This window comes from Numida meleagris, chromosome Z (genome assembly GCF_002078875.1).
Source record: "Numida meleagris isolate 19003 breed g44 Domestic line chromosome Z, NumMel1.0, whole genome shotgun sequence".
NCBI classification, from domain to species: Eukaryota; Metazoa; Chordata; class Aves; order Galliformes; family Numididae; genus Numida; species Numida meleagris.
The window spans coordinates 650,943-664,208 of NC_034438.1; the positions used below are offsets into that span (position 1 = coordinate 650,943).

Sequence of the window (13,266 nt, forward strand, 5' to 3'; positions counted from 1 at the left end):
ACTTTCCCCGCCCTCGTGGGCCGCCGCCGGGGCTCCCCGGCGCGGGGCGGGCGGGGTTCGCGCGGCTGCAGTGAGCCCCAGCCTAGCCCAGCCCAGCCCAGCCCAGCCCCGGCCTCGCAGCAGCGCGGGCGGTCCCAGCACCGCCCCCAGCCCCTTTTCCCGGCGCTCGGGCTGCGCCTCCGTCGCCTTCCGCCGCGGCAGCAGCAGCGGCAGCAGCGGGAGGAGAAGGAGAAGGAGGAGGAGGAAGAGGACGAGGACGGCGCACCTGGGCCGGGGCGGCAATCCCCTGCCGAACCTCTGCACGGAGCGAGTCCCGCGGGACGCCCGTCCGGCGGCTCCATGGCGACAGCGGCGATGGAGCCGGTGTACGGGCTGGCGGAGGAGGAGGTGGGTCGGGTCGGGTCGGGCCGGGCCGGGCCGGGGGCATCGCCCCCCACTTGCCGGGGAGGGTTCGGGGATCTCTCCCCCCAACCCGGCGCGAGCCGCGGGCGAAGGTCGAGGGTCGATGCGGAGGGCGCCGGGAGCGGCCGGAGCGCTGCCGCTCTGCCCCGAAGCGGTGCGCGGTGCCGGGGGCCGCTGCTCGCCCCGCGGGGCCGTGCCCGTGCCCGTGCCGTGCAGCACCTGGCGGGGCCGGGCCGCGCCGCTGCGCGCTCCCGCGGGGCCCGATCCCAGCGGCGCTGCCCGCGGGCGCTCGGGGCACCGGGGGTCGGGGGCAGCTCCACGGCCTGGCTCCGCCGCTGCCGGGCTGCAGGCGCACGAACAAAGCGTGCGGGGTATCCGGCGTGAGCGTTTAACGCCGCTGTTAATGCCCGGTTTTGCTTTGGTGTCTCCGAGCCGTCAAGGAAGGGACGAGCCGCGGATGGCCGTGGCGGTGGTCTGCGTGGGGGCTTGGATGCGGCGTGGCCGTGTGGGTGCCGGTGGGAGGAAGCTCCTTGGCTGGGGCGTGCGTTTGGCGAGGGCTTGGGCTCCGTGCGAAATCCGATTGGAGATGCTGTGTGTAGGGTGAAGGCAGCGAGAGGAGAACGCGGGGTCGGCCCCGCTCGCCAGCGCAGGATCCCGGAGCGCATCGCTGGGACTGGGTGCGGGACAATGCCACCGAGCTGGGAACGTGGGAACCTGGGAGCAAAACCGCGGCGTCCTAAATGAGTGGCCGGGAATGTGCTGCTCAGGTCCGGCTGCTGCTGTGCCTGTGTCACTGACGCCGCTGCTCCTTGCTCGGGGCATGCCCTGATGTCCCACCGCAGCGATGGCTGCGGGTCGCCCCGTCTCACTGTGCCCGTGCACCAGGAGTTGGTTCTCGGTCGTGATGGTGGTGGGCAGAGTAGGGCGGTGGTCATCGAAAAACGTGAGAACGGGGCCGCAGACGGATACAGGTGAAAGAGGAAAAAAAGGGTGAGGGAATGCGCAGGGAGCGGAGGTGCCGGGGCTCAGAGCCCCGAGGGAGGAGACCCTCCTGGGGGACGGCTGCACGCTCCTGCAGGTACGTGCGGAGCAGCTGAGCCACGCGTGTGTTCTCAGCTTCACTGCGCGTTGGCTGCAGAGGGCAAGGACTGCCCGTTAGCGTTGGCTTGGGCTCGTCTGTTTGTCTCACGAAGCGAAATCTCTTCGCTTGTCTTGAGGGGACGAGGTATGCGCGGAGACATACGTTCTTCTTTATCTATACCTCAGTCTGAAATACAGTTTGTGGCTCCCTGGTATACTTTGTGCTTTATGTAGTTTGTTTATAAATACTAGAACTGCTTTGTTTGTGAATACCGGGCTACCTGTCCCAGTATTCGCTGTTTGGAAAAGCAGATGCTTAAATGTGAGGTAGGGTGGCTTAACGTGCTTCCCGTAAAGTATCAAATATCTTACAAATAATTCAGCAAAGGCTTAATTTCCACTTAAATAGTAGATGTAGATGTCAGTAGGACTGGGCACGTCCGAAGGTAAGCACGTACTGAAGCCGAGTTGGTGCGCAGAGGCATCAGCAATTGTCCCAGCTTCTAGCACGGCACAGAGAGGTCCTGAGCCGCTGAGTGCATCAGGACCATTGAGCTCCTAGGATCATTCAGGCTGGAGGAGACCTTCAAGCCCTACTCACCCCGCTGTGCCCACTGCCCATGTCCCCCAAGTGCCACATCCCCACGGTTCTTGAGCAGCTCCAGGGACGGGGACTCCACCACCTCCCTGAGCAGCCTGTGCCGGTGTATCACCAGGCGGAATTGCTTTCGGAGAAGCAATTTTGTTGAAAACGTGGTTGAATAAAGAGTGCATCCTTAAAAAAGGTCCTTGAGAAAAGTATTTCTTCAAAGCAACTTCGGCTCCGTGTGAAAGAAAACAGCGTCAGGGCTCTTCCCTGTGTCCTTATGTGCCTTACGGTAGAAGCGAAGGCATTCCTACTGACTGCTTTCTACAGTTCTCGTGTTCTTCTGTTTGCAGGTTGCATTCAACTTCTTTAACTCGGAAAGATCTGCCGTGGTGATGCCGTGGGGTGAGCAGCGGTCCCGGCGCTGGGGGGGTTGGCGTGTGTCGTACACTCGTGTGTTCTCGGCAGCTTTGCTGCTGTGGCACAGTGTCCCCGGGGGTCTCTGCTGCCCGTGTTGCTGGCACCCATCCTCGGGATGGGGCTACGAAGGCTTTGGAAGGAGCAGGTTATCGCGCGGGTTACCCATTAACTGGATTGATTACTGAGGAAAAAGCAGCAGCGTTTCCCCCTGCTTGACTCCGTGACAAAGCAGTGTCTTGGTGGAGCTCGGCGCTGGATTCCTCCAGCTTTGCCTTGTAGTCGAACCATCCATTTTTCCATATGAGCGTGGTCAGGAGTTGCGTGGGGGGAAGCGTCTGTGCCCTCCACGGCTGAGATCGGATCCGAGGCAGCGTGTGCAGGCGTTGCACAGCGGGGACCTCGGTGCTGTGCCCCCTGGGCAGCCCGTGGTGCTGCGTGCCCCGGGGTCCCGGTGCAGTGGGGCTGCTCTGTTGGGGATAGAGGTGTTGTGCTGCTTCTGCTCTGAGTTCTTTAGTTCCATGAGAGCGTGTCTTTTTCATCAGGGTGAGGAGGGTCCTCTTTGGGCGCAGCAGTGGCGCTGGCTCGCGGTGATCCGCAATTCACAGTAGTAACTTTTTGCGTTTTCTTTTTTGAATGGAGAAGCAAAACCCTCCTGAATTGGTTGTATAGGTTCTAAGCGCGTTGGATTCCCAGCGCGTAGAGCTTGAAATGACGATTAGGAAGTACAGATAAGGAAGCGTTCTGTAAGCGAAAGGCCTTGCCTGCGCACCAGCAATGGCACAACAGCAAAACGGACTGGGGGCGGTTCTCCGTGCCCCAGCCGCTGTCCGGGCGGGTTGAGGGCTCTCCCTGACCCCGGGGATGGTGCTGCGGGCCGGCCGATTGAGGGCGCTGCGTGGTGCTGAATGTCAGCCCGGCGGAGCGCGGCTCGGCTGCTCGCTCTGCCGCGTTCCTGGGCAGCGGGCGGGCGCGGAGCCCCGCGGGGCCGATGCTGGAGCTGGGCGGTAGGAGACCCCGCTGCCCCGGGGCGGCTCCGCGGGCTCGGCCCTGACCGGAGCTCGGCTCTGACCGGAGCTGCGGTTGGCGGCAGCCGGCGGGTTCCTCTTTGTTTTGGAAATAGAGCCGGTCATGGTGCCAGTGCCGCGTGAGCTGATGGGGGAATAAAAGTCACATCCTAGGATGGCGTGGGGCAAAAGAGCGCGGCAGTGCAGCTTGCGGGTTGGAATTGCACCTTCCAGTGATGCGAGGTTCAATGGGGTGTAATATTCATCCCTTTAAAGCCAAATGCAGCGTCATGTGCCACACAGACCATCTCCACAGGCACCGTGCGGTCCCAGAGGCCGTGTCGGATGCGGGGGGTCTGGTGCCATTGTCCTCATGCATTTGTACGCGTGGGTAATGCTGCGTGAAGCCGAAACGAGCATCTGCCGTGGGGCTGTGCGGAGCAGCTGTGCGCTGGTGTTGTGATGAGTGGATGCACCCCTTGGTAGCTAACTAGGAGGGCTAAGTCTGATTCCAGCTGCATCAGCCTAAACGGGGCCCTTTTCATTATCCTGGAGGATTATATGGGGCCAAGACCTCTCGGTTAATTAAACTCTGCGGCATATGAACCGGGGCTTTTCCGAGAGCTGCAGTCTCTGGCCTTTGAGTGGCAGTGGGGTTGGATCACTGCTAACTGCTTAGCTCAATGAAAGTCAGATGCAGTGTCAGTGCAGCAGTGGCTTGATCTGTTCAGTTCTGCAAACTCACCCGGTGTCAGTGAGCAGAGCAAATGTCAGTCTTGTTCGTAAAGGTCTTCACCTTTTGCTTTCATCGCTACTTCCTCTTAAAAAGGTTCGTTTTAATTACGCTGAGCGAGATGGTTTTTCCGTAGCCCTGGAAGAAATGCTCCTCGGCAGCTCTGTCCCTCTTGGAAAGAAATTAAGTGCAATCTTGTAAACACTCGGTTATTTTCAGATAAGCTCGGTAAGAATGCGGATGGCAGATCGAATGCTTTCAGGAATGTGGTTTTACTGCTGGTGCACGCGGCGCAGCTCGGCGTGTGAGCTGCTGCCATTTCACTACAAAAATCAGCGAGCTGCTCACCGTCCGCTGGGTTTAGAGCTGCAGTTCTCCAAGTGCTTTTCCTGCTGCCGTGCCAGCTCTTCCCAGCCTGGGGTTCTTAAGAATAACAGCTGAGTTCCGAGCGCGGCAGCGCTCCCGTCTCCTGCTGCCCTGTCTTCTCTCCCCTCCCGAGAAGAAGGAAGAAAGCCTCGTGAAAGAGTGTTTTGCACAAAAGAGCAGCAATCTCCTGGTAATTTGTTGTGGAATAACATATTTGTTGTTAAATTGTACTGGCCCGGAATGCGACTGTACTTAAAATAGTTTGAAAAACAAAAATGCATTATAAAAATCTGTCTTACAGGGGGATGCTGAGATCGGGAAACAAGCGCTGTGTATTTATCATGGTGCATTTTCCCTCCCTCTGTTCTTTCATCCCGAATTCCCATGCACTGGCAGGATGTAGATATTTGTCAGAATCCTGATTTCCAGGAAGTAGGAACCGGGCTTAATCAAAAGGAATCTCTTCAATTCTGAGAACACGGGCAGAAATGACTCTGTGAATGAGTTGCGCTCAGCAGTTGTGCTGCGGTTCCTTATTTTTGTGCCCGATTTCTTGGACTGGTGTTGTTTTGTTGGTGTTGTGCCAACTCGGGGTAGGTTTTCTGTTTCTAATATAGTTTGTCTGCTGCGGAGTAACAGAGTTCTACAGCGATGCACGAGCGTGCTGCCATCTCCTCTGATGGTTTTCGGTTTTCAGTAATCCCGGCTTGAGGCTGGAAGCGTGCTAGCATCATTTCTGCCTTTGTGTTTGCTTTTAATTGAACGTTGTTCCAAGTTTTACCCTTTTTTTTTGAACACCTTTCTCTAGGTTATCATCCTGCATCGCGGGCAGGATTATGGGAGGGTGAGATTTTGGTTGCCTGGCATAGCTGGGGCAGCTCAGCTCCTGGCCCCTTCCCCCTGGGACCGACATGAGGACCTGGGACGTCGCCCCGGGACGCGGTGCCCACGTGCACGTGCAGCCGTCACCGCTCCATGCCGCGCTCTTCTGCCGCTGTGGTGAGGTTTTCCAGTGGACGAAGCGGCCTTTTATTTCCCAGTGATGAAATGGTGCAGAAGGTAAAAGAGCAGCAAGGGATTAGTGTTGTGGGATGCGCCCCGGGGAGGAGAGCCAAGGGCTTTGTTTCTGTGCTAGGCTTGCAGGTCCCCGCTGTCTGTTTACCTGGCTCCGCTGAGGAGAGGGGAGAGAGCCCACTCCACCTGACGCTGGGGATGGAGGTCACTCGCTTTAACTGTCACCAGCTTTTAAAATAAAGATATTTCACCTTTTCGTCGTCAGGAAATCAGAGCAGGAACGCTCCTTCACATTCTCAGCGCTGCATTTATTCCCTGCTTCTGGTCCGTCTGTGTGAAGCGTTGTTTATTTTCCTTTGCTAAACCAGAGCCGTTTCACTCAAAACTGTTTTTTTGTCTGTTTGAATAAACTTAGGAGATCACTATTTTATTCCAGTAATATTATCAGCTGAATTTGTAAGTTGTCTTCACACCTCCTCACGCACGGCCAGCTTATGAGATGGTTTGGCCGTCACACGGTGGCAGCTGTAGTCTTGCAGTCATCAGATCTCGATTCCACGGTTGAAAATCAAACCTCACCAGTCAAACCAGAACAGCTGAGTGAAGCTGATGGCCTCGCTGCCTTGATTTTGAATCCAGAGGTACAGAGTTCCCGTCTCTGACAGGTTCCAGAGCTCTCAGTGCCTGGAAGCTAGGAGGTAGCAGCATTTTTGTGTTGCCTCTGTCTTATTCGTAGTGTTTCCTTTAAGCATAGGAAGCCCTTCACCGGCCCAGATCTACCTTTGTTTGGTATATACTTCTTACAAACAAAGGGGTATCTTTTTCATTATTCCAGTTCTTACACTTGTGTCCGTACTTCGTGACATCTCACAGATCTATAGAGTTGAAGTCAGCTCCGTAGTAACCAACTTCTGGCTGTAAAGCTGCAGCGGTTGCATGCCGCGCTGGGTGGGCTCTCAGTCTGGGCAGCGCTGCAGTGGGACTTTGTCTGGAAGGAGGCAAGGAGATGGGCTCCAGGTGCTGCCCTGTGGTTGCCTGTGAAGCACGCCAGGATTTGTCCATCAGGGCCGTGTGGGGATCTGCTGTCCTTGCCCAGATATACTTCCAGCAGTGCGTTGTGCTTCTGGCAAAGGTTTGTTTGTGTGGCCTGGTAGGGTCAGGAAGGTTGTCATCTCGGCTCCAGTCTGACGTTGTGTCTAGCACATCGCCAAACATCGCTCAGATGTGCTGCTCAGTTCGGCATTCTTTTTAATGCTTCCTTACACGACTGTCAGAGGGTGAAGTCTGAGGATGTTGGAAATGATAGTTTCCTGCTGGGAAAAGGTGACATCCACGGTGGAGACAGGATATGGGTGGAAATAAAGCTGAATTGGCTGCTTGTGTAAGAGGTGCTGGTCTGCTTCTTTCTCCCCTTAATCAGCAAATGGGCCTGGGGAAAGAGGGAGAATTCCTTCTGTTGTTAGAGGAGCACGAGTTGTGCCTGAAGGGAAGAAACAGGATGGCTGTGGCCTGGAGAAGAAGGGCTGGAAAAGTGGAGGCCTCGTGAGGAGCCAGTTCTTGCACTGCGCTCGTCTGGGGCACCAGCTTGAATTGGGCCGTGTCCAGGATGTGTCTGTGTTGAGGAAGGCAAGCTCGCCTTCTCCTGTTTGACTGTTACCTTCTGGGGACTTGCAATCTGTTGCTGCATGGAATTCAAACAAGACCTTGCAACCGATTGCTCTCCTTTACGCCAGGGTCGGTTCAGTAGCTCCCAGATGTATGCAGTTTATTAAAAAGACACCAATCTAGTGGATTTCCACTGCTGGGAGGGAGTTCCTGCTTTCTTGCTTCATCTCAGGCCCTGTGTGAATCAAAACGCGTTGCTGTTTGCAGACAGCTGCCCATGTCCTGGCTGGGCTGGAGAGCTGTAGCTGCTGGAGATGTGGACTCAGAGGAGTGGTGGAGGAGGGTGTGTGCAGGCATGGGGCCAGGGGGGGAGCGAGATGTCTGTGGTTTAGTGGCAGTGAGTTGACCGAGTTGGCTCTCTGGGTCTGCTGAGCCCGAGGCTTTGGCTGGAGTCACGACTCTGATGAAATCTGTGGTCGGTTTGTCTAAAGATAGTTCATCTGTCGCCTTCTGGAAGCAGTAAATGGACAAGCTCCCTAAGCAAAGAAGTGGAGGAGATGAGGGTTTTGTGAGTTTGCCCGCTGTGGTGTTCGTGGTGATGGCAGTGGTTGGAGGGAAGCACAGTGTGTGGACAAACCCACGTCTTTGCTTTCTGCTGACGGTGGCTCAGACTTCAAACGAAGCAGCATGCAGCAGCTTACTTCCTTGCTTACAGTACACTGCATTTCTGAGTAGGAAACTGTACCACTTTCAGTGACTACAAATATATTTAAATCAGGCATCAGCAGTAGGGACTGTGGAGGTAGAAGGCTTTGCTTCTCGTTGTTGCCATCTATTAGTTTTGCTCCGGTTCCGCCTGGTCAAGACCCTCCACTTAAGGTTTTATTCCTCATTTCCAGCGTCCTTAGAACAAAGTTACGTTCCTGAAGTTGGGTGGGAAATAGCAGACACCATGCTGCAAGGTCCTGTGGAAGCCGAGCCGGGGCTGTGGGTGAGTAACGCCTGCTCCCAGGGCTCTGGCCTGAGGAGGCACGTTGTTTCTGATGCTGGTAGGAGGAAGCTTTGCCGTTTCATTTTCCCCCTGCAGGGCAGGTTGGTCTGTGCAGCACTGTGACACATCTGTGTCCTGGTGATATCTTTAATGGTGACTCACCTGCAGTCGCTGAGTGCAGGCTTATTGGGTCGTCTGATGTGTCTCACTTCCTCAGTTCTCCACCAGTAACACCTCCCTGCCTCTGAACCTTGCTGTCTCTTCCATCAACGCGTTGTCATTCCCCTGGCTAGGTCCCGTGTTGGCTTTTGCTTGCAGTTCTGAAGCTAATCCTCTTCTAACAGTCACGGTTGGTAAGAGACTTGGAATGAGCCAAGCCCAGTCGTTATCAGGGCATTAGCAGGTTGAGAATGCCATGGTGCTTCTCTCCTTCCCAAGCTTCCTTCTGGTGCTGATTGGGGACCTGCTGTTTGAGTAAAAGTCTTCCTGCGCTGTGTCACTGTATCTTCACCGAAGTCTTGATGAGTAAGAATTGCACATGCACTTTGTGCAGCTTTTTTTTCAACTTGTCAAAGAAACGCTCGGTGTTCTGCCTTTCACGTATGTCTTTGTGCATCTGTTCCTCAGTGTGCAGTACAGCTCAGCGCTGGGGCATGGCCTGGATGGACGAAGAGCGGCCACTCCGAGCTCAGCACTGACCGTGCTTTGAGCAGCAACTTTCACTGGAGACCTCCAGTCCAAATGACGTGCGATAACTGAAGTCTCCCGAGCTGCTGAGGTAGTGCAGCAGCTTCTCAGAGCATTGTTTTTCTCCTTCCCAGAATTTATGTTCTAGAAGGCTTCTGTGTGCCTCACTGCCTTTATCCCGCAGGTTAGGAGATGGCTTTGTGTTGAGTAACCAGTGGATTATAGATTTGCACGTTCTTCTCCATCAGTGATAGCTCCAAATACAAATGGAAGATAGCATCTCCTCGGTCCAGTGACCATCTGCTCAATAGATCTGTGGGGGCTTTGGCTGGACCTGTTTGGTTCCATGTCTGTACGGCTCATATGGGCCCACTGGTGGGGCACACACATTGCTTCGGAACCTCAACTGCTCAGTGGTGCTGCAGTAATTTGGGAGCCGGGTGGGAGGATGGGGCCCAGCTGGACACCAGTAAGGCTGGGATAAAGGTCTGCAATCAGCGTAGAGGTGAGTAGTGCTGGGACTTGGCCTGGGGCTGGGGCCTGCGGAGCATGTGTCCGGGGGCAGCCCTGGTGGTGCAGGTGGGTGTGAAGTGCTGCTGGGAAGCCCTGGGTTTGTCTTGCTGGTTTCTATTGAGGCTTAAAAGACAAAGAGCTGTGAATAAGCCTTAACTAAGCAGGTGTTAATTAGTAGGAAGGCCATTTGTCACCCCATGGGTGCTTTCTCTTAAGGCAGGATTCTGGGAGAGCTCTCTTGGAAGCTGTCAGAGCCATGGGTTCTTCAGAACTGACTTCTAACAAGTATCCACACAATCTGTAGAATTCAGAAAGTGAAATCTGTAGCTGATTATTTTTTCAAGTGGAACTCTTCCGTTATCTTTTGACCACGTTTGGGAGAAATGTACCTTTTTCCCTTAGAAAATGTCCAGAACTTGGGTTGGAACTGATGCGTCACAGCCTCAGTTGCGGTTTCGCGTCACTGCATTTTGATTGATTTAAATAGCAGTATTTAAGAAGGAAATGCCTCTACACCTGCATGAGTGGATCTAGCAGAAACCTGCGCGGTTCTCTTGTCCCGCTGGCAGCATAAATGTACCATTGTTCTGCTGTGTTCCTGCCATGTGCTGTGACGTTATTTTGGGCCTGGCCAGCTCTGTCCTGAGGTGCCATAGCCACGCTCTTATGCTGCATTTCCTGCAGTGGGAGATGGTTGGATGTAACTCAACACATTTCCACCCCCTCACGGACCAGGTGCTGCTTGCTTTGGCTTGTCCATGCCCTACAAATGACACAGGCTTTGTTTGGGATTGCCAAGGCTTGCACAAGAGGCCACGCCATTATGCGGTGCAGAAAACCTACAAAGGAGAGTTTGAGGGTTGTCATCTTTAACAGGTGTCACTAAACATTGCGGTCACCTTTGATTTTTGGTGGCTTAGGTAGGACGTGTGCTTCTAACACCCTAATTGCAGCATTTGGGAAACGAAACGAAGGTCCTCAGCCTCGTGCAGCAATGTAAGCTGAAATGCATCTGCTGATAGGATGCGATAGCACAGGAATGTGTGACAAAGGCCCCGTGTGTCATTGTTGGTGTTGCTGTGGAAACTTGCATTTTAGCCCCGGCTGGTTTCGGAGTGCAGTGCTCAGCATCGTGGTGGAATCCCGATGTTATCCCGATGGTATCGGGGAGCCAAGACGCTGCTGTGGCCAGATGGTGATCCCGGCAGTGGAGTTGGAGCCATTGCACTGCTGACCATGTGATGCTGGGATCTGACCTGAGGCTGCTCCCACCAGGGTCAAGCAATCCCTCATGCATGTCCTGGGCTGGTTTTGCTTTCCAGGTGCCTTCTGCCAGCTGAACTCCTTGTGCTGCTGGGGACTGGGAAGAGGACTGGAATGGCCATGGGGACGAGTGCTGAGCACTGGGCCCTGTCCCTAGGTGGGGTGTGCCTGAGAGCCACATGGGGGAACCTCAGTGCTTCCCCAGCACTCAGAGCCCCTTGGAGACAGTGGTGTGGTCACTGGTAGAGGTGAGGGCAGAGTGCAGTCACTGAGAGCTGCTCTTGTGTTTTCTTCCTTGATATCTCTGGAAATCCAGGGCCCTTATGTGGGAAAAGCCATCTATAGTTCTTGTCTGCACTTCCTAAATTTTCCTCCTTTGACATTCACATAAGTCATGTGCTTGCCTAGCAACAGCCTTTTTTTTTTTTTTTTTTCCCCCCATGTGGAAGTGCTTTCTGTATTTTTTTCCTGCTGGATGTCCTGATCTTGTCCCTGCATTCTGGCAGCTGCTCCTCCTTTCCTCTGGGCATGCAACCTGCTAAAATGGCCAACCCTGTGCTGTGGGAAGCAAGAGGTGCTGCGGAGTGACATGGAACAGTGGAAGCAAACAACAGCAGTGCTGTATACCTGATGATTAATGAGCTCTCAGCTTAACGAGGCCCTCTTGCTCCCTCTCACCAAGCTTGTGCCTGGCACATGTGTCTGAAGCTCTGTGCCCCCCTCACCCCTGCACTCGTGGCAGGGGCTGCCCGGGCAGTCAGTGCCATGGAGGTCAGGGTGGCTGCAGGAGGGAGCACGTGGCATGGGGAGAGGTTGCTCTGTGGGCAGGAGGAGAAGGCAGAGGGGGAGCCCCTGCTGCCCCCCAGCAGCCATCCGCATGACCAGCACAGCGGTCCCCTCTGTGAGGAGGACCCATCACCAGCAAACCAGGAGGGTTCCACCTGAAGGGGAATTTCCACATCCCTGGGTGGGTGAGGGCTGGAGGGACTGCGGAGCCCTGGCAGTCTGTAGAGCCAGGCTGGGAGCCTGGTGAGAGCTGCTCTGATGTCATCTGGTTTAGAGCTGCGGTCCGCCTGATTGTGTTGAGGTATTTCTCCTTCATCTTTGCAATTCCAGTGACCCTACAGGAGGTATGTGTTTGTTAGACTTCTGCTGGATCATGGGTATCAAGGACGTTATTGCTTGGTACTATTGCATTGAGAAACAGGGACAGTAAGAGTTTGCCAAGATTCTTAACTCAGAAATAATTTAAAAAAAAAAAAAAATTCTGATTCTTTTTATTGAGGGAAACAAAGGTTTCTGTAAAGCAAAAGAATTAATGACAATTACATATATACAATAAACAAGGAACTTGTAGTTATTAAATGCCAGGTTATGAGGAAGCACTTGATGCTTATCTGGCCTTTGCTGTTAAGGTGTGATGCCTGGAAGTGAGTTCTCAGCTTTTGGATTTGGTGCCTGATCTCTGGTTGTGGTTTGTTCCCTTTATATTTTAGACAAAGGCCGCATTCATTGCTCTTTTCAGAAGAGGTGTAAGCCCCTCACCACTGCTGACCTGGCCATTCATGTCACCTCAGCCTCCAGTCCGACGTAGCCTAAAGGCTGTATTATTGACAGTAGAGATTTCTGTTAGAAAAACTGAGATTTCCAGTCTGATGGAAAGACGTGTGTATTGGTAAGTGGATGCAGGGGATGCGCTGCAGTTGGTGATCACTTGAGAAAAGCATTATTTCCTTGAGAGATTTTTTTTTTCCCCTTATATTACGTAAATGCTTTAAATATGTGAAAGCTGCTTCAAAACAGGACGTCTATGAAAGCGCAGGGCAAGGTGGGTATTTTATTTTATTTTATTTTCTATTTTCTGACTTCACTTTTGGGAGATGGTACTTGACGGCTAACGGATGCAGAAATGTTTAGAAGATAGTGGCAAATTCAGTAGTAGGTTTTGCATGCTGGTAAAACAGTTGGGTTGACCAGCACTCTGAAAGTGCGTGGAATGGCATGGAGCTGCAGCAAATGTGATTCTTTGTGGTCTGTTGTATGGAGAAGGTGTGGGTGAAAGACCTTCCAGCAGCAGCAAGGAAAGGAAAAGTTTGTCCCCTTCCCTTTACTTTTCTAAGCTCCAGTGGCAGCTGTGTAAGAAAACAAAAGGCCAATGCATGTTGCACATCAGCTTGGAGGTGGTGGCCCTTCAAGATTTCTCCAAACCTCTGCGGTTCCTTGGGAAATAAATAGCTGTGAAAGGACCTGAGGGGAATTAGAATCAGAAATAAATGCCGTTGAAAAGAGTATTTAGCAAACAAACAGTATGCAAAAGTCACACCCTTCTCATTCAGGCAGTGTTTTCAGGAAAAAGGGCTTGTGAGAGTCTTCCTTTTGTTTCAGCTGGTTTGCGATTTAGTGTTGTCTGTTTTGGCCGTGCTGCTGCTGTAGCACAGTGTGATCTAGTTGGAAAATTACCGGGCTACAAAGCTGCCGTGCTTCTTTCTTAGAGATAATTAAAATGAAACAAGATGAGGTTGTTGCAAAAGGTTACAAGCTTAGTGATTAACACTCATATCTCACTCTTATTTACTACCTTGCATCTTTGGCAGCCTGCCCA

General features: G+C 53.5%; 1 protein-coding gene across 1 annotated transcript in view; it reads left to right on the forward strand.

Annotated features, from left to right (window-relative positions):
• The window catches only part of NEDD4L (neural precursor cell expressed, developmentally down-regulated 4-like, E3 ubiquitin protein ligase), a 135,654-nt gene continuing 122,480 nt past the window's right edge, over positions 93-13,266 (forward strand). Inside the window, exon 1 of the mRNA XM_021379789.1 lies at positions 93-387. Within this exon, the coding sequence (XP_021235464.1) occupies positions 340-387 (48 nt within the window). The 5' untranslated portion in view covers positions 93-339. The remainder of the gene's footprint in view (positions 388-13,266) is intronic.